Source organism: Notamacropus eugenii, chromosome 4 (assembly GCF_028372415.1).
Source record: "Notamacropus eugenii isolate mMacEug1 chromosome 4, mMacEug1.pri_v2, whole genome shotgun sequence".
Lineage (NCBI taxonomy): Eukaryota > Metazoa > Chordata > Mammalia > Diprotodontia > Macropodidae > Notamacropus > Notamacropus eugenii.
In genome coordinates this window covers 472254381-472279621 of record NC_092875.1, presented here as the reverse complement: position 1 = coordinate 472279621, position 25241 = coordinate 472254381, and the positions used below count along the sequence as shown (strand labels likewise).

Sequence of the window (25241 nt, the reverse complement as noted above, 5' to 3'; positions counted from 1 at the left end):
TTTCCCCTTGACCATGAACTAACCTTTGCAATTTGTGTATAAGCTGAGGGTTCTTCGGTTGGCTTCATTATCGCTGGTTGTGTACTAGGTACATTAGGCATTTTCACATTTCCTGGTGGTGCCTAACAAGAAGGAGGAAGTATGAAAGTAAGCCATAGTGGAAAAGGATTGGTCTTAAAATGTATATTAGTTTAAGGAATATGTCACCTATTCCAAAAAGTATGAAATGAAAACTTTAAAGAAAACTGTCAAAAATGGAATTTTATATTTCTGATAAATAGGATATAATGTGCTGTATTCATTACTTGAACAAACCAAGTTTGTATGGTTTTTAAACCTAACACTTTGTTTCTTTAGTATAAGTAGTTAGATACTATCTAATTGAAAAACAAGAATAAATACAGTCTTACTTTCCAATTAGGAAAATTCTTTTGGATTCATAGTAATATGACCAAGAATGATGATAACATTATAATACTAACCAACATTTATACAGCACTTTAAAGTTTACAATGCGCGCACACACACACACACACACACACACACACACACACACACACACAGACACATAAGTTTTCTTCTCACAACAACCCTGGGAGGTAGAGATACAATTATTATCCCCTTTCTACATGTAAGGATATTGAGTCGGAGAGATAATAAGTGATTTGTCCAGTAGCACACAACTAGTAGGTGTCTGATGTTAAGATCTGAACTCAAGTCTTCCTGACTCCAAATTCTTTGGACCTTCCAGCTGCTGCTGTGAACCTAAAGTGCATCTCTTTACTTCATGCACTTCTAGGGTACAAATATTCATGCCAGGGGCCTACCCCACTCAATCTAGGATACAGTTTTGAAAAAATATCAAAATTCATCTGGAAGAACAAAAGGCCCAGAATATCAAAGGAACTAATGAAAAGAAATGGTAGGGAAGGTGGCCTAATGCTACCAGACCTCAAATTGTACTATAAAGCAGCAATTATCAAAACCACTTGGTACTGGCTAAGAAACAGAGGGGTAGACCAGTGGAAAGGGTTAGGTAACTCAAGACACAGTAGTCAATATATATAGCAATCTACTGTCTGATAAACCCAAGAACTCCAGCTTCTGGGATAAGAACTCACTGTTCAACAAAAATTGCTGGGAAAACTGTAACAGTGTGGCAGAAGCTGGGCATAGACCAATGCCTGACACTGTACACAAGAATAAAGTCCAAATGGGTACATGATCTAGGTATAAAGACTGATACTATAAAAAAATAAGTGGAGCAAATAATAGTATATTTATCAGATTTATGGAGAATGGAGAATTTTTGACAGAACAAGAGACAGAAAACATTATGAAGTGCAAATTGGATAATTTTGATTCCACCAAATTGAAAAGTTTTTGCACAAACAAACCCAATGCAACCAAGATTAAGAGGGAAGCAGAAAACTGGGAAAGAATTTTTGCAACTAGTGTCTGTGATTAATGCCTCATTTCTAAAATATATAGGAAACTGAGTCAAATGTACATGAATACAAGTCATTCCCAAATTGATAAATGGTCAAAGGATATGAAAAGGCAGTTTTCTGAGAAGGAAATTAAAATTATCTATGGTCATATGAAAAAATGCTCTAAATCACTATTGATTAGAGAGATGCAAATCAAAACAACTCTGAGGTACCACATCACATCTATCAGATTGGTTAACATGACAAAACAGGATGATGATAAATGTTGGAGAAGATGTAGCAGAGTTGGAACACTAACTCATTGTTGGTGGAACTGTGAGCTGATCCAACCATTCTGAAGAGTTATTTGGAACTATGCCTGAAGGGTTACAAAAATGTGCATATCTTTTGACCCAGTAATATCGCTTCTAGGACTGTATTCTCAAGAAGTCATAAGAATGAGAAAGGGTCCCACATATACGAAAACATTTAAAGGTGCTCTCTTTGTGGTAGTTAAAAACTGGAAATCAAGGGGAAGCCCATCAATTGGGGAATGACTGAATAAACTGTGGTATGAAGACTTCAGAGAGGCCTGGAAAGACTTATACGATCTGATACCGAGTGAAAGGAGAACTCTGTACACAGCAACAACCACAATGTGTAAGGAATTTTTCTGGTAGACTGAGTACTTCATTGCAATGCAAGGATGTAAAAAATTCCCAATGGACTCGAGGCAAAATGCCTTCCACATCCAGAGAAAGAACTATGGAATTTGATCACAGAATGAAGAAAACCATTGTCTTTTGTAGAGAAAAAAAAAAGTTTTGAATCACTTTCCACTTGAGTAACCAAAGCATGTGAAGAAACAAAAAGTACAAGGGGTCAGTAATAACTATTTTTTCAGTCATCTTTTTTTGGTAGTGCTAACTAACATCTAGGATTTCTTCATTCAGATATCCTTAAGAACTGATCTATCAGTCTCAAAATTTTACTGCCTATGAGACAGAACTCCTCATTTTTTAATGGATGTAATCCAGCTCCTCTTCCCCTTTTTGTTTTCTTTAGTACCATATAAGATGTCATAATCCAAAGAAGGTGGATCTATTGTTGCTGATGGAAGAATCAGTTCCAAAATCTTGGGAGATAGTTTCCATTTTTCACTCATTTTTTGTCCTCTTCTCAGTTCTGTACTTCAAATGCTCTTGGAACACTGTGGCTTAACTGGCTGTGAATCCTAGTTCTGCCACTTCTATGGTATGTAAGCAAAGACAAGTCAATTGCATCTCTGGATATCAGTTTTTTTCTGTATATTCCTACACTGCTTTCTAAAAGCTGTGGCTCTAATCATAGTAAGTCACATTTACCAGAACCCAGTGCTTTACAGATTCAATGATGAGATGCGTCAGCTTTCAGTCAGCAAGACTGCTTCACCTTTCAGGTCCTCAGATTAAACTGTGTTTAGTCAATGGGAAAGTTATTACACCAGATTATTATTTTGCACAGAATAATCTGCAGCACTGTACTAGGCTAACGATCCAGCCCACAAGGCAGAAGCAAGAGGCTCGGAACCTCCTGGGACAGGAGGTTGTAGGGGATAGTAGTTTTAAGCCACCAGTCACAAGAATGTTGCCATTTATCTTGTATTAATATTTTTAAGTAAATGTCCTTTTATATTTCCTTGATGCCAATAAAGAGGACTGTAATTCCTGGAATAATTTTAGAATGGATCATTAAAGGAATGTCTGTAAAACATTTAGAAAAAGAAGCAGAGATGACAAAAAGTCAGCACAGTTTCATCAAAAACAGGTCATGTCAAAGTAATATCATTTCCTTTTTTGACAGGATTGCTATACAAAGAGATGAGGGGAATGCTACTGATATATTTAGCAAAGCTTCTTATAAAGCATCTCATATTATTCCTGTGGAGAAGATAGAGAAATATGGCTTATATGTTTATACAGTAATACAATCAAATAGATTTATCAATGACTGGATGGGCTGGCTCAAAAAATAAGCATTAATAAGTCAATATAAACAAGGCATGAGCTCAGTGCTTGGCACTGTACTGTTTAACAATCTTATCAATGATTTGAATAAAGGCATATATGGATCAAATTTGCAGATGACACAAAGCTAGGAGGGACAGCCAACACAATGAATGAGCCATCACAAGAACTGTGACAGGCTAGAATACTGAGCTGAATCTAATAATATGAAATTCAATAGAGAGAAATGTAAAGTCTTTCACTGGAGCATAAAAACCTCAATTTCACAAATATAGAATGAAGGAAACAGAGATGTTTTCAGGGCAGTTGCCCTGAAAAAGATCTGAGGATTTTAGTGAACTGCAAGCTCAACGAGTCAGCAGTATACTGAGTCAGCCAAAAATACTAATGCAATCTTGGGCTCTATTTAGAGGGGCAGAATCTACAGGAATGGATAGGCAATAGTCTTACTGTAATCTATCCTCAGTAATCATCTGGCATACTAGGTTCACTTCTGGACATCACTGTTTCAGAAGCACATCAAAAAGCTAGAAAGTGTCAAGAAGAAGGCAGTCGGGATGGTGAAGGGCCTTGAGAACATGATACACATAAGGAATGGTCAATGGAAATGGGTGTATTTATATATAATCTGGAGAAGAGGAAGGACTTGACTGTTGACTTCAAGGATCTGACCACCTGTCAGGTGAAGAAGAGATTAGATTGTCTCTGATGACAAAAACAGGAGCAATGACAGAAGTTGCAAAGAGGCCAAATGTTTAGATGTGTGATCAGGAAAAGTTTCCCAACCATCAGAGCTGAATAAAAGTAGAATGCATTGCTTTAAGAGGTGAGCTCTTCCTCCTCTGTGGAAGCCTCCGATGACCCCTTTCTGGCATGTGAATAGGTATTCCTTTTGCACATCGGTAGGATCAGATGGCTTATAAGTCACTTATAACTCACAAATGCTATAATGCACATGATGAATCATAACTGGTTTGAAGATTCAGAGAGAAAAAATATAACAGCTTCTAAAAAATGATACATACTCTGGGGAAAGCAGAGAATACTGCAGTAGTGTACTTACCGTATGCTGAGAGTGTAAGGTAAGTCATAAAACTCATCATAACCTTTGACCTAAGTGATCCCTTTTCTGAGAATAAATAATAAAGAAGTGATGGAAAAAAGGACTTATTTATATCCTCTCCAAAAATCACTGTTTTATTTATAATAGTAAAGAAACAGGGAACAATCACTCTATCCAATGATTAGAAAATCACTAAAGAAATTACCAGACACTAAATGTAACTGTACATTATTGTACTGGGGAAAAAAAGACATCGAAGGGAAGGAAATATGGAAAGACATGTGAAGTGACACAGAGTGATATACAAAGAAATGAGCAGAATCATTTCATTAACAAATATTTAACATTCACTTACTATGTTACCAGGTCCTTACTGAAAAGAAAAAATCTTTGAATACAACTATGTTTAAAAAAGAAAACAAAATGAAGACTGTAGCTTTGTAAGTATCCAGTTTGACTCAGAAGAGGACCCAGGTAACAAATTTGTTATTCTGCACTGTTTGGCTTGAATTTGATAAAATGTACACTATAAAGTAATTATATAGTAAAATATAATACATTAATATATGTTATAATATAAAACTTTTTATTATAATATAATATGATACGTTTGGGTGTAGAGTTTTATATTCAATAATGGTGTAAATGGTTTGAATTCTTACTGGAGATTAACTTCATGTTAGTCCAGTTCTTGATCTGTTAGCATTTATTAGAAATGTTGTGTGTCGCTACAGTGGATACAACTATGGGTAAAACATTCTCCCTGCTTTCAACCTTACAGTAAGTCCAGTAGAGAGGATAAGAAACACATAAAAGACAGAGGAGACAGCATGAGCAAAGACATGGAAGACAGAAAAGCACAGGCATGTTCAGTTGTCAAGTCTGGCTGGAATAAAACAAGTCCTAGAACAGAGAGCTAGAAAGAAAGACTGAGACCAAACTGTAGAGGGCCTTCTATGTCAAGTGGTTAAGTCTGTAAATTACTCTGCAGGCAGCAGGGATTCACTAAAGATTTCCAAACAAGAGAATGATCACAATTATACTTTAAGAAGATTAACACCCTGTCCTTCTCAGCCCTACCCAACTCATGTCCTAATATAAATCCGTACGTTGCCCTTCCACTATGCAGTGATTCCCTCGCGCTCCCCACAGAAGCTATTTCAATCTTCTCTCCTTAAGCCTTCCACAACTCCCTCCCCCTCCCACTCCCTTAGAAATGTTGCCATTCCCCGTGAGCTCCTTTTCTATTATGTTTTTTGGTTTTTTTTTAAAGACAAAATTTGTTTTTATTCCCATCACTGATTTTAAGGTCCTGGAGCTAGAGCCACAGAGGCCAACAGCAGGTTAAATCATTAACCAATTAGGGAATCTGTGAGAAACAGTTGGGAAAGGAACAGAGGAAGAAGGGCTGTACAATTATTCTTTCTTTTTTCCTTTCTCTCTCTCTCTCTCTCTCTCTCTCTCTCTCTCCCCATAATTACCACACTGCTGGGCAAGATCACAAGCCCTGCTTGGCCAAGGACACAGAGACTTCATCAGCCAATGTGGCAAGCTGAGGTGAGTCCACCATATTGATGCTTCCAGAAGAGACGTTGCTGAGGTGCCAGGGGGCGGTGTCCCCAGACATGGTTGGTGACTTGTAGACAATTTCTGCTCCATGGTCAGTCTTGGCTTTGGCGTTCTCACGGAAGGTTAGCTTGTGAGACTCAATCTTCTTGTGTCCTCCACCAGGAACATGGGTAATGTTGTCCAGGGAACCAATCTTGGATTGAACTTTCTCCTTGAAGTCCAGTTTCTCAGATTTAACCTCCACCTGGCCACCACCTGGTTTGTGGTGGATGTTGCCCAATGAGCCACACTTGGAAGTCACTTTGCTCAAGTTGACTGGCATGTATACTATTTGTACACTGCCTCCTCCTGGAACATGTTTGATATTATCCTTTGAGCCACACTTGGACTGGATGTTGCTAAGATCCAGCTTCTTATTAAATATCTGCACCTTTCCACCTCCTGGCTGATGTTTTAAGTTTTCAGTGGACCCAGTCTTGGACCTGACATTTTTCAAGTCTGGCATGGGGACTGTAGAAGTCTGAAGGCGACTCTTGGCTGAAGATGGGGACTTAGGTGGTGTACGGACCACTGCCACCTTTTTCAGCTCCCTCATGGGGGGTGTGGGCAGAGAGGGTATACGGGACGGGCTGCCAGGAGTCCCTGGGGAACCTGGGCTGCCGTAGCTGCTTCGGTCTCCAGATTTTGTAGATTCAACAGCACTCGGAGGTGTCTTTGGGGCTGAAGTTTTCGCTGGAATTCTGGTAGCACTGGCAGATCCTTTCTGGCCGGAAGGTGCCCCTGCCCTGGGAGTGGCCATTTTTATTCCGCTTTTAGTCTCCACCCCCTTGGATTTCATTGCTTTTGCTCCAGAACTGCCAGTATGGGATGTGACAGAAGAGACGTGTTTAGGAGAGGAACCTGGTACTGAGGACACAGCTGGGCTGGAGGGTGTGATCGAAGGGCCTGAGCTAACAGGAGAGGGTCTTTTAGGGCTAATGGTGGGTCTAGCTTTCAGGAAGATTTGATCAGAGGAAGGTGTGGATGTCTTGGCTTTTTTCTCATCACTTCCAGTTGCACTGCCTTTACAAGCTTAGGAAACATCTCCTGCTGCTTGGTCCTCCAGGTTAGGTGTGTCTCCAATACCTGCTTCTTCAGCTTTCAAGCCATGCCCCGTGTCATCCTCATTGTCCTGCAGCAGAGTATAACCTCCTTGAGAAGGCATGTCTTTCCTCTCTCCTCCTATCTGGAATGGTTCTCCAGAATGGATCTGCTGGTTCCCAGTGTGATCTTCCATCATGCTGAAGCTTGGTCTTTGCTCAGCCATCCTGTTTAGAGAGGTGCCTGCTCGGCCGGTGCGAGGGGAGTGCAGGAGCCTATTATGTTTTCTTCATCAAACTGTTATCATCCACTATTCTCTCCTCCCTTTCTTCAGTGTCTGACATCGAGGCAAGAACAATCTCTAAATATTTGCTCTTGATCCTAACCCCTCCCATCAGACCAAGCAGATTGCCCCTCACCCCCAATTCTCCCTATTCTTTAATCTTCAGCCTTTCCCTACCAACTAATTCCTTTTCTATTGTCTTTAACCATGCTCAACTCTCCCCATCCTTAAAACACCTTCACTTGATCCTAAAATTGCCTCAAGCTATTACTCTCTCTCCCTTCCTTAGCCAAACTCTCAAGATTAGTGATAAGAGTTTGAGCCCTTCTTATGTTTGCTACCTTGGTCAACTCAAATCTCTCTAGGCCTCAGTTTCATCATCTGTAAAATAATAGTTAGATGGTCCCTGTAGTTTCTTCTAGCTCTAGATCTATGATCCATTTCCTCTCCTCTCCCCAATTCCTTAATCCTTTGAAATCCAGCTTCTGGCAGCATCACTCAAATGAAATTATTCTCTCTATAGACACAGACATCTGAAGAGCCAAAACTGATGGTCTTTTCTCAGTTCTCACTCTGTTTTACCTCTCTACTGAATTTCATATCAATGACGGTCTTCTCATCCTGGCTGTTATCGTCTGGTTCTCCACCTACCTTTCTAATCGTTCCTTCTCAGTCTCTTTTGCTGGCTCATCACCATTAACTGTGAATGTAAAGACTTTCTGTCTCTACACTCTCTCCGTTGTTGATTTCATCAACTTTCAGGGGCTGAACTATCAGCTCTAGGCAGAGGATTTCCTGATCTTTGTATTCAGCCCCTGTCTCCAATGAGCTTCAATATTTTATCACCAACTGACTTTTGGACATTTGAAAGTAGAGTTAGAAGACTTACAAGGACTAGTGCAAAGTAAACCAAGTAAACCATTCCTCCAGCCTCTCAAGTTTTAAAACTTTAGAATCATCCTCCTCTCTTCATTCTCCTTCACCCCATATATCCTTCAGTTGCCCAATCTTGTCATTGCCACCAGCACAATATCCCTTGCATCTGATCCCTTCTTCCTACATTCAGAGCTATCATCATCTCTCACCTAAAATGCTGTGATATCTCTCTATTTCAAGTCTCTCCCCAATTGAACACATCTTCCCCACAGGTGCCAAAGCAACTTTCCTTAAATGAAAATCGGACCTTGCTCCTCTCTTCTTATTCAATAAACTTCACTGATGCTGTATTGGCTCAAGGACCAAATAAAGATTCCTCGATTCGGCTTGCCGAATCTCTTATCACCTGGCCTTGACATATTTTTCCCACCTCATTATGCATCACTCCCCTTCCCACAATTTATATCCCAACCAAACTAGTCTCTCTGTTCCACAAATGACATCCCAGCTCTTACCTTTGCACAGACCCTCCTCAATACATAGAAGCACTCCTGCGCCTCACCTATGCCTTACAGGATATCTGTCCTCCTTCAAGACAGTGCTTTTTAATCACATTCTCTATGAAACCACCCCTACTCCCAACAACTGCTAGTGTCCTCTCTCCATAACTAGCAAGTACTTAACTGATGTATTTACTATTCATCGTTTTCTGTAAATACTTATACATATGCTCGTTATCTACCCCTAAAAATTCTAGGCTCCTGAGTATGGATTTTTTTCTTTATATTTGTAGATCCTAGTGTAGTACCTGAAACACAGCAGATGTTTAATAGTTGTAGATTTATAGAATCAGTTGCCAAGTCTTTCAATACTTCTAACATTCATTTCCTCTTCTTAATTCCTAACACCATTATCATTACCTATCATCATCTCAACTATTTTAATTTTTAATCAATATGCGTTCTCTTTATCCCTAGTTTCTCCCTACTACCTGAAATCTAATCTGCATATCACTGCCAGATAAATCTTCCTATATACAGTACAGATCATGGAATGACCATGATCATGCTTTGAGAGCTACATAAAAAGATTTTTAAGAGTTATAATCTGAAAATCATATAGAGTCCTATTCAGATACTTCAGCTTGACATGGAGTTGACTCCAGTTTCTTGAAGGCCATGACAATGGAGTCTAAGCTCTGGCAGAAGTAATCTAAGATGGAGAAGTTTTGACTATGACCTCAGAAACAAATTGTCAGCTTCTAAAGAACCAACCTAGCTAAATACAGAAAATCTCATCACCAACAGGCTGGTCACTTGATGATACACGTCACGCCCAGCTATGAAATAAAATAAAATACAGAATGCCCTCAGTTCTATGCAGTTCCCTTCCAAGTCTACAAGTGATGTTGGCAGAAGGCACTAAGGACAAGTTTTTTTGAACACCTATAAGCATTAACTTAGCTGCAGCTATTCTAAATATGTAACCCTCATCTAATTACCAAAATACAATCATACTACCAGAAGTAAATATTATCATTCTTTATTCTCTCACTATTAATAATATTAATAATAATCAACATTAATTGATAATAAATAGATACAAAAGAAAGTTGCCAATAAAAGCATGGACACTTTCTTTGAAAAGAACTGGGAGGGGCTGGACATGAAAAGCACCCAACAGTATCATTGATTAATATTTTTACAGATGAGAAATGATCAGTTACCAGTGGTCATTTCTGAATCACCTTGTGTGTACAGCCAATTTCTTCAAAGATCAAAATTAATACCAAATTATAAGAATAAAAATAAACTATGGCATGCAATTAAAACTACTGCAACAAGACCCACTTAAACAAAGCAGTTAATGATGAAAAATAGGAAACAGAAAAAAGAACAGACATTGACAGAGATGATCACTTTTTCCAAGAGAAACTTAATGGGAATAACACAAAAGTGACAATGAAGAGATCAAAAAGAAACTAGAAACTACTTTAGTCAGTGACCACTTGATTTTCTTGATAAGGGAAAAGATTTAGACTCGAAAAGCTAAGCAGCTCATCCATCAGAGCCAAGGTACCCAGGGGCACTGGTTAGAATTCTCTACTATGTAAAGGGGGCATTATCACCCCACATCACCACAAAGATGGCATAGCTTCCAATAAAACCTACTATAAGTAATATAATTCATTCAAATATTTTAAAGAACATATTAGTCAAATGTAAGAAATAACTTTATCCTGTTTCACTAAGATTTTTGATAACTTTGCATCACTTCTTATTGCCCCTTAGTTTCAAATACCAATATAATAAATTCTAAATAACACTTGGTTTAAGCAATCAGCTAAATGAAGACATTTTTAATGAAAATACAATGTCCAGGTGATTTCACCTTAACCATTTGTGAAGAACTAAAGAATATTCTTACCGTTCTAGAATCAGAAAACGGATTATATTCATCAAGTCCTGGTGGCATATTTCTTGTCACCTGTGTAACTGATGGATCCTGAAACAGAAGATTTTAAACATTGTGAGTTTCCATTATGTTACTTGATAACCCATCCAAACTCACAGTGATCACAGTAAACTTGAAAAAAACAGAAAACAGAAGAGCAGAGAGATTTTCTCATAATCATATCTAGTTCTGTCATCTTTTGGGCACACTCCCTCACCCACTAAAAGTACCTTCCTTTGTAACAAATTCAATAACAGCCTGACCTTGTCTGAAAATACATGCTTCATTCTACATGCACAGTCTGCAACCTCTGCCAAGAGGCAAAAAGTATGTTTCACATCATCAGTCCACTGAAGTGGACTGAGCACCGCGTCATCAGATTTCTCAAGTATTTCCCTATGGTGAGCTGTTCTCTTCCTTTTACGTTAGTGCATTAGTACATTAGTGCATACAAATCTTCCCAATTTCTTCTAAATTCTTCACATTCTTTATTTTTCATGTCATAATTTGTTCAACAAAACCCCAACCAATAAGTAACCACTTTCTCTCTAGTTCTGTTAAGTCTCTGCTATGATTTTTTTGGGGGTATCTACAGGAACTTTTCCTCTGTTTCTCTCTTATATTCCTAGCATATATGCCTTACTGTGGCATCACTGGATCAGAAAGTATGCAGAGCTTATATATTCACTAATGGTGGAATCAAAACTTCAGTCACCTTTGACTCTGTCCTGTTCTTCACCAAATATGTCCAGTTCTAAGCATTGTTGCTTCTACTTCTACATTATCTCTTGAATATACTTCTTAACTACTTCTACTGTCATGACCCTAGTTCGAGTCCTCATTACTTCTCTCTCATAATAAATAGATTCTCTAATCTCCCACTTCCATCTTCCCCCTTTAATCCATCTTTTGCCAGCTACCAGACTGACTTTCCTGGTAGACAAGTATGACTGCTCTGTTCTACTGCTCAGAAGCTTTATGTGGCTCTCTGATGCATTTCTGTTCTACCATGCACATAGAAATGCCTATTTTATTTGATGTCTAAGTTCAAAATAAAATTTATCTGATAATTATCAAGTCAAAGAAAAACTCTGATACAAATACAGATATACGACAGGAAATGGAAGTGGGCGGGTCATGAACGAGGCAAAGGCAATGAAGAACAGTTTTGTATTGGTACCCCATTATAAGAATTAGTGGAAAGTGTCCTGTATGATAAATATATATGTGTATTATACTGCTGTTCAGTCATTATCATGTGACCCCCCATGGACTCGATCCTGGAATGATCTGCCATTTCCTGCTCCAGTGTATTAAGGCAAAAAGAAGTTAAATGACTTGCCCAGAGTCACGCAGTTAGTAAGTGTCTGAGGCCGGATTTCAACTCAGGTCTTCCTGACTCCAGTGTAGCGTTCCACCCACTGCTTCAAATGCATTATTTATACATACGTATAACTTGCAATACATATATATAATGCATATATACTAGTAATGATTCATGGAAAGATGAAGGCATTCATGGGTAGCAATCAGCACCTGGCACATACTAGGCACTTAATAAACGCTCACTACGGAGAGACACACCCCTACCTTGATACTGTCACAGATTCACTCAGATATTAAAATATAAGACAAAAGTGCCATAGAAACGTAAATTGAAACAGCACTAGAAACTAGGCCTAATGCTGAGAAGTAAAACAATTGTTAACAATGAGCGTATTAAAGAAATAAAAGGGAAGCGAGAAGCAAAGAATGAGACAATAACTTAGAAAAATACAAAACATTAAAACGCTTACAATGATAGAAACACCATAAAGCACAGTTCAGTAAAAAACAATGAATAATAAATAAGAAGAGAATAATCAAAAAATGTAAGAAAAATAAAAAGCCCACTAAAACAAAATAGGACTAAAAAAGAGAGGAAATGTAGGAGAAAAACCAAGATGATAAAGTCTTAAATTACTCAGGTATCTGAAAGGTGGAGAAAAATAATTTTTAAAAGACAACAAGTTGAAGAGAGAATGACAGAAAATTGCACAAATGGGACTAAACACAACGTTTTGGGAGTGGAAAGCCACAGAAGACTCTAAACTTAGAAGTTTGTCCAAAATCTATCACAAGAGATAGTTAAGTGGATAAGAGGCATATATTCAGAAATCAAAGTGGCATAAAAACAGAAGGCATAAGTAACATTAAAAAGATAAAATGTAACAGAAGATTAGCAGTGAAGGCCTACTATGTGAAACATTTCCTTCTGGGTTTCAATCCAACACAAGAAATTTCTTCTCACTATCAATAACCTAGGGGCTTGTACTGTATGGTAAATATGGTATTTCTGACTGGAATATAACATTCCAAAAGAACTGATCTTCTCTAACCATTAGTACCTCTCCTTAGGAAGTCACCTTCTGTTCATTTTATTTATACATGGAAATGATTTATCTTCTGACAAAATGAAAGATGTCTGAGGACAAGGCCCATTTCACTGGTTGTGCTGATATTCCCAGCACCTGGTACAGTGCCTAACACAAAAGAGGTGCCTAATAAATGCTTGCTGATTGACTTATTGAACCATTTATGGCTTCAGTGTGATCAGACTCTTGGTCAGGCATACAGAATGCTACCAAAGCAAACCCAGACTGGAACCTTTCCCACTTCTCAACGTTCTCAAGGCCATGCGAGTGTTCCCCGTGAGCCACACGGCCTCACCAGGCCCACCAGCTATGCCGACGTCCTCCTACATTAATGCTATTTTTTCCAAACTGCAGAGCACAAACGCTGGCATTCCACTCCCCATGCTTACATTAGGAATATGCAATCTGGTTTCTTTTTTCTGTCGCATTTCTCTGTTCTTCCTTGAGTACACAAACACTTGGTTCTTTCCTACATCAGCAGCTTAAGAAATAATTAAGAGGAATTACATATGTTCTTCAAGAAACAAAAGACACTCTGTAGGAAAGAAGAAAGACATATAGCGTCTGCTACATTGTGTTCTCACTGTAGAGACCGCACTTGCAGTCTGGCTATGCCCAGCTCTTAGAAAGCAGTTATTTATTATAAACAACACTGAACATAAGTGTGGCTAATTAAACGCCTAGTATATTTACATTTAAATTAATTTTAGTAAATAAAATGTCCCCACAGTTGTTCAACCGCTCCTCGAGACGACCTGGTCCATTCATGTCCATACTCTGTTCCGTATTTTATTTTGGTTGATTTTAGTTTTGATTTTGTCTTTGCTTAGTGTTATTTTGGAAAGTCTTTCCAAACTTACGTACATCTTTTATGTAAATATTGTTTTATAATATTCCATTAAATTAATGTGTCACAATTTAAATAATCAATAAACCACTGAAGACATTTAAGCTTTTTCTGTGAGGGGTTTGCAAATACAAATAATGCTACTATAATAACCTTTGAAAACAAAGCTTTTCTGTTTTCAATACATTTTCTAGAGCATATTTGCAAGAATATAATTATGAGGTCATGCTTAGCTTTTCACTTTAATTTTTCTAAGAAGAATTGTTTCAGAATTGTCAGTATGTCAAGACAGCCAAAAAAGGTGTCTTCTCTGTTTGTTGTTCTTACAGCAAACAAAAAGGTTTAAAAAGGGAGGAGTGCAATCAATGAGCCAGGGCTACAGCTCGAGACTCAAAAAAAAATGAAGTAAATAAAACAAAACACCTGCCAAACTAGGGCAAAAAAATCTTTGCAGCAAGTTTCTCTGAAAAAGGCCTCAATTCTCAAATATAAATGGAACTAAGCCAAATGTTTAAGAAGAGCCATTCTCCAGTTACAGTCAAAAAAGGATATTAACAGGCAGCTTTCAGAAGAAATCAAAGTTATCGTAGTCACATGAAAAAAATGCTCTAAATTGCTAATAATTACGAAAGAGCAAATTAAAACAACTGAGGTACTAGTTCATAACTCTCCAACTGTCTAAGATGACTTGAAAAAGCAAACAACAAGTATTGGAGATGTGTGAAAACAGGTCCACTAATGCATACTATTGGAGCTGTGAATTGTTCCAATCACTCTGGAGAACAATTTGGAACTATCCCCAAAGAGCTAGAAAACTGCACACCCTGTGACCTAGCAATCCCACTACTAAGTCTGTACCCCAAAGAGATCAAAGGAAAAGGAAAAGGACCTATATGCACAAAAATAGTTAGAGGAGCTCTTTTTGAAGTGGCAAAAAAAAATTGGAAACTGAGAGGATTTCTATCACCATGGGGAATAGCCAAACAAGTTAGGATATGTGAAAGTGATGGAATACGGTTGTGCTATTAAGACATGAAGAGGATGGTTTTAGAAAAACATGGAAAGATAAATGAGCTAATACAAAGTGAAGTGAGCAGAATCAGAATACAATTTACAAAGTAACAGCAATATCATAAAGATAATCAACTGTGGAAACTTTTGTAACTTGGATCAACACAATGACCCACCACAACTCCAAAGAACTCATGATGAAAAATGCTATTCACCTCCAGAGAGAACAGACAGACCTGAGGTGCACAAGGAAGCATATTTTCCCCCTTATTGTTCTTATTTTTTCTCCAGAACATGGCTAATGTGGAAATATTGCATCATTTGTAATGGATTCTGTATTTCTTGTCTTCTCAACGGGGGAAAGGGAGGGAATGAGTAGGGAAAGGAGAGAATTTGGAACTGAAAATAAAAAGTGAATTTTAAAAAATAGAAATAAAGAAGTCCTCTCACCACTTACTCAAGTCTATTTATTATTCATCCATCTCATTGCTGTCAGATTCCTACCTAGAACTACTTAGTCAACTGCCCATGCCCTCACCCACCCAGGACCAACATGATGGTTTTAGTATATCCTTCATGAGTACCCAAGTAAGAACCATAAAAAGACTATGGTAGGGCAGAATAGGGTTCCCAGTGATTATGGAACATAGGCTCCTGATAATCTCAGAAATATATAATGCCAACAATTTGAGCCCTAATACCTAGGCTCCCTTACCCAGAAATACAGGGCTTATAAACTCATCAGCAAGTATTTATTAAATGCAATTTGAGGCCTTATGGCTCTCCCTTCTTGTGTCACTCTAAAAGAACTGAATTACATTAATGATAAAGAGCACACAAACACCTTATTCCACCAATTTTAGTGGGTACACATTTTAACGGTCTCCTATAGCTTTCAGAGAACCCTATGACCCAGAAAGCATCTTCCCCCTGAGTATTGCATATACAAGCATTATTTTCTCATAGACATAACTTCCTTAACTAGAGAACACACCTTTCATTTCAAAACTAGAGATGAAAATGGATAAGACAAAACACAAGCACCCCAACTAAAATACTAAATAAAACTCATTCATATTAAAAACATAAAGTCTACCAAAGTAAAAAATCATCTTGCTTTCCAACTAAACTTACCTATGTGCTGCTATACAAACATGCTATGTCACCTCTCACCTCCCAATCTTTGCATAGGCTGCTCTCCAAATCGGAAATACATTCCCTTCCTACCTGAGCCTCACAGAATCTTTAGCCTCCTTGAAGTGAGCACTTGAAGGCTCAGTTTAAATGCTACATCCATCCTACATGTGACTTACCCTGATCCCCGACATAAAGGTTCACTACCCACTCCCCAAAGAAGATAATCCCTTTGAGAGGAGACAGTTTTGGCTTTGTCACTGTACCTTAATACCATGCATAATGCTTAGACACTTAACAGATGGTTCTTGAATGATAAAGAGGCAAAAACGTGAGCCAAGCCAAGTATCTGACAATTTCTTCTCATCGTGGAAAAGATGGAGAAATATAAGTGAACCAGTACCACAAAGGTGAACTCAAATCTGGCTGAATGGCCAGACCCAAAAGGTAAACATTAATAGTTCCATGTCAAAACAGAGAAGGGTCTCTATCTGGCTCTCTGCTATTTACATTTTTATTGGTAATTTAAATAAAATCCCAAGTGGCTTACTTAGCATTTCTGTCTAAAACATAAAACTGAAAAGAAAACTAGCAGGATGGATGACTGAATCAAGATACAAAAAAATCTGAATAGCTCATAAGAACATTCAACTCAGGGAAAACAAATAACAAAAAAAGGTTTTATCTGGTGAGACTGAACTTAAGAAAGGTGACTTCTGGCCAAGATGCTATCTGAAGACAGGCAGAGAGCCCAACTCCCATAAACCTACTTTAGCAAAAACCTAAAAATAACACCAGATAGAATGAGGATGGAAGAATCAAATGAAAAACTACAGGAAGTGACCACTCAAAGGTTGGACAAAATGTCAGTAACCCAAGGGTCATAGGAAAGGAAAGCCAGTGTCAGCAGCGTGGGGAAACAAGCCAAAAGCCAAGAGACCAGTGAGAAACACTTGGTGCCTTGAGAGGATCTACATCCAGAGGCAGTAAAGACAAAATGCCCCCCAGAGATAGCACCAGTATAGCAGAAAACCCAAAGCTTGTTCACTGGAGCTCAGACCAGGACACCTCAGGCACAGGGCCTTGCAAGTTCCCTGACACTCTTTTATGAGATGCCATAAAGGGTCTTGAAGATCCAGCATTCTAAACCTCAAAGGTCAAAGGGGCCTAACCACAGGAGGAAAAGGTCACACAGGAACCTAGGTGACCCAGGCTAATACCAAGCAAGGTCAATCATTCAAAAGCACAGGAGAGTGGTGGGCCTGGGCCTTGCACAAAGCCCCAATTTACAAACTATGGCTGTGAGGAAACTCAAGACAACATAGACCATGGTTAGGAATTATAACAGATACAAAATACCCCACAAACAAGATTTTGGTTAGGTTTCCAGACCAGTCCACCACAAGAAAAATCTAACCCATAACTAAGCATTAATGGTATTAGAGAGCTTGACCACTATATAAAAAATGATTCTATCATTCCTTAAGCCCCTACTATGAGCCAGTACAAAGGAGTTGTCATGCATTACAACTACTCAGTGCTGGTGGAGCCACATTGATTAGTGATAAGGACATGATCCTAGAGAGATGGGCTGAACACTCCCACAGTGTTCTCAACAGACCATCATCAATCAATGCTGAGGCCACTGACCACTTACCTCAGGTTGAAGTCAGTCCCCCCTTAGTTGAACTTCCAACTGAAGAAGAGGTTTTGAGGGTCACTAGGCTCCTTTCATGTGGCAAAGCACCTGGTGCTGATTCTATTCCAGCTGAGATTTACAAGGTAGGGGGACCATTACTCATACAAAAGCTGACTGAAATTTTCCAGGTTATATGGCAAGAGGAGGTAATACCCCAGGAGTTCAAGGATGCCTCCATTGTCCATCTCTATAAAGGTAAAGGGAATAGATAGTGCCGCAACAATCACAGGGGGATCTCTCTTTTAGTCATTGCTGGCAAAATTCTTGCAAGAAAGATGGTCATATACCTGAGAGCCTGTGGCTTCAGAAACGGCCATGTTTGCTGCCCGACAACTCCAGGAGAAATGCCAGGAGCAGAACAGAGGTCTGTACACAATGTTTGTAGATCTGACCAAGGCCTTTGACACTGTTAGTCGTGAGGGCTTATGGAAAATGATGTCAAAATTTGGTTGCATGGAGAAGTTCATCAATATTATACATCAATTTCATGATGGCATGTTTGCCCAGGTTCTGGATAGTGGACAGTGCTCTCATGCCTTTCCAGTCACCAATGGAGTGAAACAGGGCTATGTGCTTGCTCGCATACTTTTTAAGCATGATGTTTTCAGCCATGTTGTCAAATGCTTTCAATGAAGATGAACACGGCATCGATGTCAACTACCGTACTGATGGTAACTTCTTCAATCTGAACAGGCTACAAGCCAGACCAAACTGGAGGGAGAGTTGGTGCATGATTCTGTTTGCAGATGACTGTGCACTCAATGCGGCCTCTGAAGCTGAGATGCAACAAAGTGTGGATCAATTCTCTGCTTCCTGTGCTCATTTTGGCCTAATAATTAACACCAAGAAAACACAGGTGCTCCATCAGCCACCACCACATCATCCATACATGGAACCATTGGTTACAACAAATGGAGAAGTTCTGAATGCTCTGGATAAGTTCACTTACCTTGGTAGAGTACTTTCGGGATGTACACGTTGACAATGAGGTTGATGCACGCATTGCCAAAGCTAGCTCAGTGTTTGGGAGACTCCAAAGAAAAGTTTGGGAGAGAAGAGGTATTAGACTGACTACCAAACTGAAGGTCTACAGAGCCACCGTGCTGATCTCATTGCTGTATGCCTGTGAAACAGGGACAGTCTACCAGTGCCATGCTAGGAAACTGAATGGCTTCCATTTGAACTATCTTAGGAAGATTCTGACGATCACTTGGCAGGATAAGGTACCAGACGCTGAAGTCCTTGCTCGAGCTCAACTGCCAAGCATTCAAACTATGCTTCAAAGAGTGCAACTCCAACAAGCTGGCCATGTTGATCAAATGCAAAATGCACGCTTGCCAAAAAGACTATTTTATGGAGAACTCACACGTGGCAGGTGATCACATGGTGGTCAGAAGAGTTACAAGGACACTTTCAAGGTCTCTCTCAAGAACTTTGGATTTGACTTGCAACATGGAAGACACTGGCACAAGACTGCTCAGCATGGTGTACCCACATCAGAAAGGGTGTTGTGCTCTATGAGTAAAGCAAAATGGAAACAGCACAAAGTACACGCAGGATGCGCAAATCTGGGATATCCACCCCAAATATTCAAACAGCCTATCTGTGCCCAACGTGTGGTAGAGCATTCCAAGCTCATATTGTTCTGATCAGCCAGTCGGACACACTGAAATTTCACTTTATCATGGTGATGTCATTTTGGTCCTCTTCAAAGACAAAGGACAACAACTAACCAACTATGTGCCAGGAAAGGGAGGATTATTCTGGCAACACCACTAGTGTTGTAGGAATTAGGAAAGGTTTTGAGTAGAAAGTGGTACTTGAGCAGAATTATAAGAAGGCTTGAGACACTAAGCGGTAGATGAGAGGAGAAAGTGCATTCCAGACATGCAAAAAGAGACATGGGTGAGAGATAGGAAGTGTGAGGAACAGAAAAAAGATAAGAATTTCACAAAAATGTGTCCAGAATTTCAATTTAGAATGCCAGGAATGAATCCCTCCTTCTCATCAAGGCCCCACGTTATTTCTATGAATTGTTCAGATAATATAAGCAGAAAGTGAAAGAGGGGTGTTTGTCAAGTAGTCTCCTGACAGAAGGAGATACACCCACTAGAAGAGTCTAAGGGGCTATTTTGAGCACTGCTTCTATATTTGTTTGTGGGCTCTGGTAAGTCTTTTGAGTCTTACACATTTTTCTGTAGTGCAGGAAATAAATGCTGTTCCATACATGAGATCTGGATTGTACACTGAGCACTTGTGAGGTAGGGGAAATGGGATACCCACATCTGGGGAAATCTTCCCTCTACAGGCTGTATTGCTGACTCATCTCCATAGTGTGTTTTCTACCATGCCAATGAAACCTCTTCACCTCACCTGATTCCAAACCAGAATCTCCTGACCTTCACCTTCTGATTGGCTGGTTCCTCTCAGAACCTCCAAGTTAAGAAGGAGGCCCAGGCCAACTAAGTCTTCATGGTTCTCCAGGTTGCACCAATTCATCTCCACAGGACTTTGTCTACCAAGCTCAGAAGGTAGGACCTTCCCTCCCCTTCTTTTAAGCTCCTTTTTATGTGTTGTCTTTCCCCATTAAAATGTGAACTGACAGCAAGGATTATATATTTTTAATGATTCCACTAGTATTCCCAACTTTTAGGCCAGTGCCTAGCATATATTAAGCACTTAATAAATGCCTGTTGACTGTTGACTCACTGGCCAAGGCACATGCCATTCCTAGGTTTTATTTAGATTTTCCCAGGGTTTTACTAGGGATGAGAGCAAGACAAAGAGATCAAATTATCTCCTTAGGGAATGAGGGGAAATGTCCCAGGAACAAACCTAGGCCCAGTCAGCCCAGAGTTCTTGGGGGCAGGTCCTAGGCTATCGGTCACAGTCTGCAGATGATAAAACTAAGGCAACAAAAGGGGAAGGGACTTGTCACTCAAAGTCACAGGGCTCAAAGGTAACAAAGCCGTAACTTGTAGCAGCCGGTATTACTTTGTCTTTTACTTTCCACCAATCTCACACTAACTTTTCACTCACTGAAAACTGTCTTTCTGCAGCTCTATTTCCATGCAGTTCACTGAACACAATAACTTTCAGTTTGAAGCCCACAGAACAGTTTTTTTATATTTACCCATAATCAGAAAGAAATGCTTCACACAAACACATTAATGTACCGCCGGCAGATGAACTATACAGTTTATCTAGCTCAGGAAGATGCGAGTCTTAACATGTCATGTGACTTACTCATGGCAGCTTCACCTGCCCTGGACTGTTAATGTAATGTTAATGAGAATTAGAAGATCTTCTCTCCTCCCCTCAAATTAATAGGCCTCCAGTGGAGCCCATTAAGAGAAGCTTGATTAGGGAAGGCTTGCTTTATAGGAAGACCCACACCCTGTTAATTGTTAATGAGGCACTAGGTCATGAGGGTCCTGATGCCCTCCAGCTCTGCAAAGTATGTATATATGTGTGTGTGTATATACATATGTACATATATACATATATATACATATATATTATATATGATTCATGTGCCACATGAGACTCTGGGTAGCCATTAAGGAGCATGCACACCCCCTGAAAACCCAGATTGGTGCTGCCTTCTCTGGTAACTATATATGTGTGTAATGGTCAGATGGTTGGATCTGTCTGTTGATCTGTGATGTCTATCTTGTTGCTTATGGTCAGACAGAAGCCCTGTCTGTTGGTCTTTATTTCTCTGCTTATATTTTCTCTCTTGGTATATGTGATTAAAGAAGATTGCTGACCCCTCAAAAGCTGCTTTCCTTTTAGAAAAGCAGACCCAAGAACCTGTGCTAGCATGTCATCCTGGATGTGTCAGGGTGTTTGTTGCTACACCCTTCTGCTCCCCTTGGGCTATCGCTCTTCATTGGGTTGAGTACCCATAGCTGTTAGTACTACAGAGCTCTATGCAAACTGACATTCGGAAATATAGTGACAATGCCCATGCACTGAGAACTCTAGGCTGGGGCCTCACAATACACAAGAGATAAATGTGTATTCATATGCCACTAGTGAATACATTTGCTGCTCGGTTTACCTTTTAAGTCTTGTGACAAATAGAATTATAACATGCAATGACTACACAATGAAAGGCCATAAACTAATTTTCTAGACTGAAAAACCAGGGTGTGACAATTAAGCGGTGAAATATGGTATTTCAGTATCCTGGTCAAATGTGGTCAACACACTCTTGACTAGCCTTTCTAGGGAATGCTTCCAGACCCTTCTGCAGATTGTCACAGATCTTAGTCAGCACCTTACCTTTCATTTCCCTTCTACTTTCTGTGAAAGCAAGAAGGTTGCCATTTTGTCTACACTCTGATTTACATAAGTAACACTCCTAGGTAAGTACTAGAGAACCCTAAGTAAAGAACCTGAATCACAGGCTTCATATTTCACAGAGTCAGGAGTTTATTTATATCTGCAAAGAACTTGATATTAAAAAGTTTAATGACCCAATTAAGAGCAGACATCAGGGTTTTCTGGTTTAAAGAGAGAGAGACTCCTTTTTAAGAGTCAGGTTAGGAGAACTAACTTCTAATAATTGTCTACTGTCACCATATCTTAAGACTGACCAATGTCTTATAATTAAAGAAACTTTTAAAATGCTTAAAATTGTAATGACATAAACAGTGCAGCATAGTGATGAGACACACAAGAAGAGTTCAGACTGTCAATTACTAAATATCAACTTCTTACCAAAGGGGTCTCAAACAAGACAGGCTGGCACATCAATTGCTTTAAAATGTCATTTGCTATCCAAGCATCTTAAAAAATTCTAACGAGTGTTCTACCTTGGCTAAAGGCCAATCCATCTTGTCTTGCTTACTGATATTTTTATTCACAACATTTAGCATTATTTAGCATATTTAACACAGCATTTAATAAGTGCTTTACAAATGCTCCATCTAGGGGATAAGATAAAGGAGGGACTCTTAAAAGGCTGTGCAGATCAAGAAATAGGAGGGTAAAGGTAGAGGACAAGGGAGGGATTTTTAGAAGGGGTGCACAGAGGGAGACAGTGGAAAGAAGCAAATTAGACTCAGGAGAGATGGGGTAAAAAGTGAGGAAGAGAAGGATTAACAATGAGGAAAAACAGGAAATAGGGAAAAATAGGGAAATATACAACTAGTAATTATAACTTTGCATATGAATGGAATGAACGCACCCATAAAACAGAAACGGAGAGCAGAATGGATTAAAACCGAAAATGTGACAATGTTGTTTACAAGAAACACATTTAAAAATAAGAGATACATATACAGTAAAAATAAAGAGCCAGAGCAGAATTTATTATGCTTCAGCTGATGTTAAAAAAAAAAAAAAGCAGGGGTAGCAATCATGATCTCAGACAAAGATAAAACTAAAATAGTTTTAATTAAAAGAGACAAACAGGGAGTTATATTATAACAAGTACTATAGATAATGAAGTAATAGCAACACTAATCCTATATGTACCAAATGCTAGAGCATCCAAATTTCTAAAGGAAAAGCTAAATGAATTACAGGTGGAAATAGATAGTAAAACTATAATAGTGGGGGACAGTAACCTTCGTCTCTCAGAACTAGATAAATAAAAAAAATAAAGAAGTCAAGGAGATAAATAGAATCTTAGATAAGGCAGATGTGATAGCTATCTGAAGCAAACTGAACGGGAATAGAAAGGAATATACCTTTTCCTCAGTGGTACATGGTACAAAAATGGAATATGTAATTAGCGCAAAAAACTTTATAATTAAATGCAGAAAAGCAGAAATAGTAAATGAAAAGGGTGAATGTACAACCAATGAGGATGAATTTAAAGCACTTATTAGATTATTTTGCCCAATTATGTCAATAAAACTGACTGGCTAAATTAAATGAATATTTACAAAAATTAAAATTGCCCAGATTAAAAGGAAAGAACACTGAATCTTTAAATAACCCCATTTTAGAAAACAAAATTGATTAAACCATAAATGAGCTTCCTAAGAGAAAAAAACCCCAGAACCAGGTGAATTTACAAGGGAATTCTACCAAATATTGAAAGAATAATTAATTTCAATATTATGCCAACTGCTTGAATCCTATCAAATTCCTTCTATGACAAAAATCCAGTTCTGATATGTAAAATAAAACCATTAAGTAAACTATAGGCCAAGTTCCATAATGAATCCTAATGCAAAAATTTCAAATAAGATACTAACAAGGAGACTTTGGCAGTATGGAACAAAGACCAGATAGGATTTATACCAGGTTGAAAGGTTGGCTTAATAAGGAATGCTAAAAGCATAACTGACTGTCTCAATAATTAAAAAACAAAATATGCTGTCAACAGATGCAGGAAAAGCTTTTGACAAGTTAGAACACTCCCTCCTACTAAAACCACTAGAGAGCATAAGAATAAATGAAGCTTTTCTTGAAATGATCAGTATTTAAAACCAAGGGCAAGCATCATCTGTAAAAGGGATAAATTGGAAGCCTCAATAAGACCTGGAGTGATGCAAGGATCTTCATCATCCACATTATTATTCAATATCAGACTAGAAATGCTCACTACAGCAACAATACAAGAAAAAGAGACTGAAGGAACAGGCAACACGGAAACAAAACGACCTCTCTGTAGATGAGGTAATGGTATACTTACAAAATCAACTGAAAAACTAGGTGAAACAATTAACCATTTTAGCAAATTTGCAGGATATAAAAACCTACAAATCATCAGCATTTCAATACATTACAAATAAAACTGAGCAGTAAGAGACAGAAAAAGAAATTCAATTTAAAATAACTGCAAACAATAAAATTCTTAGACGTCTACCTGTCAAGACACACACAGGAACCATATGAAAACAAACACTACACGCAAATAAAGGCAGATCTAAACGGCTGGAGAATTATTAACTGTGTGTGGGTAGGCCAAGACAATATAGTAAAAATCACAATGCTACCTAAATTAACTTACTTATACAGTTGCTATACCAATCAAACTACCAAAAAAACTATTTTTAAAAACTAGAAAAAAATAACAAAATTCATCTGGAGGAACAAATAGTCAAGAATATGGAGGAGAAAAACGTCAAGGAAAGCAATCGAGCAGTACCAGATCTCAAACCTTATTACAAAGCAGTATTCATCAAAACAATCTGCTACTGGATAAGAAACAGACTGGTTGATTAATGGAACAGATTATGTATACAATATACAGAAATAAAAGACCATAGTAAACACAAAAATCCCAACTATTAGGGCAAGAATTGACTAACAATAACTGCAGGGAAAACTGGAAAGCAGTGTGGCAGAAAAAAAGTCACAGACCAATATTTCACATCATATACCAAGACAAGTTCCAAATGAGTACATGATTTAT

The 25241-nt window shown here is 38.5% G+C and overlaps 2 protein-coding genes across 3 annotated transcripts in view; both read right to left on the bottom strand.

Annotated features, from left to right (window-relative positions):
- Nucleotides 1-25241, bottom strand: part of SCAMP1 (secretory carrier membrane protein 1) — a 119204-nt gene that overhangs the window by 53441 nt on the left and 40522 nt on the right. For both annotated transcript variants that reach the window (XM_072606409.1, XM_072606410.1), the window contains 2 exons: nucleotides 10735-10812; nucleotides 24-122 (listed from right to left, as the gene is read on the bottom strand). In XM_072606409.1, the coding sequence (XP_072462510.1) occupies nucleotides 24-122; nucleotides 10735-10812 (177 nt within the window). The remainder of the gene's footprint in view (nucleotides 1-23; nucleotides 123-10734; nucleotides 10813-25241) is intronic.
- On the bottom strand, nucleotides 101-10728 carry LOC140502091 (microtubule-associated protein tau-like). The gene has a single exon (XM_072606411.1). The coding sequence runs from the start codon at nucleotides 6904-6906 to the stop codon at nucleotides 5998-6000; it is 909 nt and encodes a 302-aa protein (XP_072462512.1). The 5' UTR covers nucleotides 6907-10728; the 3' UTR covers nucleotides 101-5997.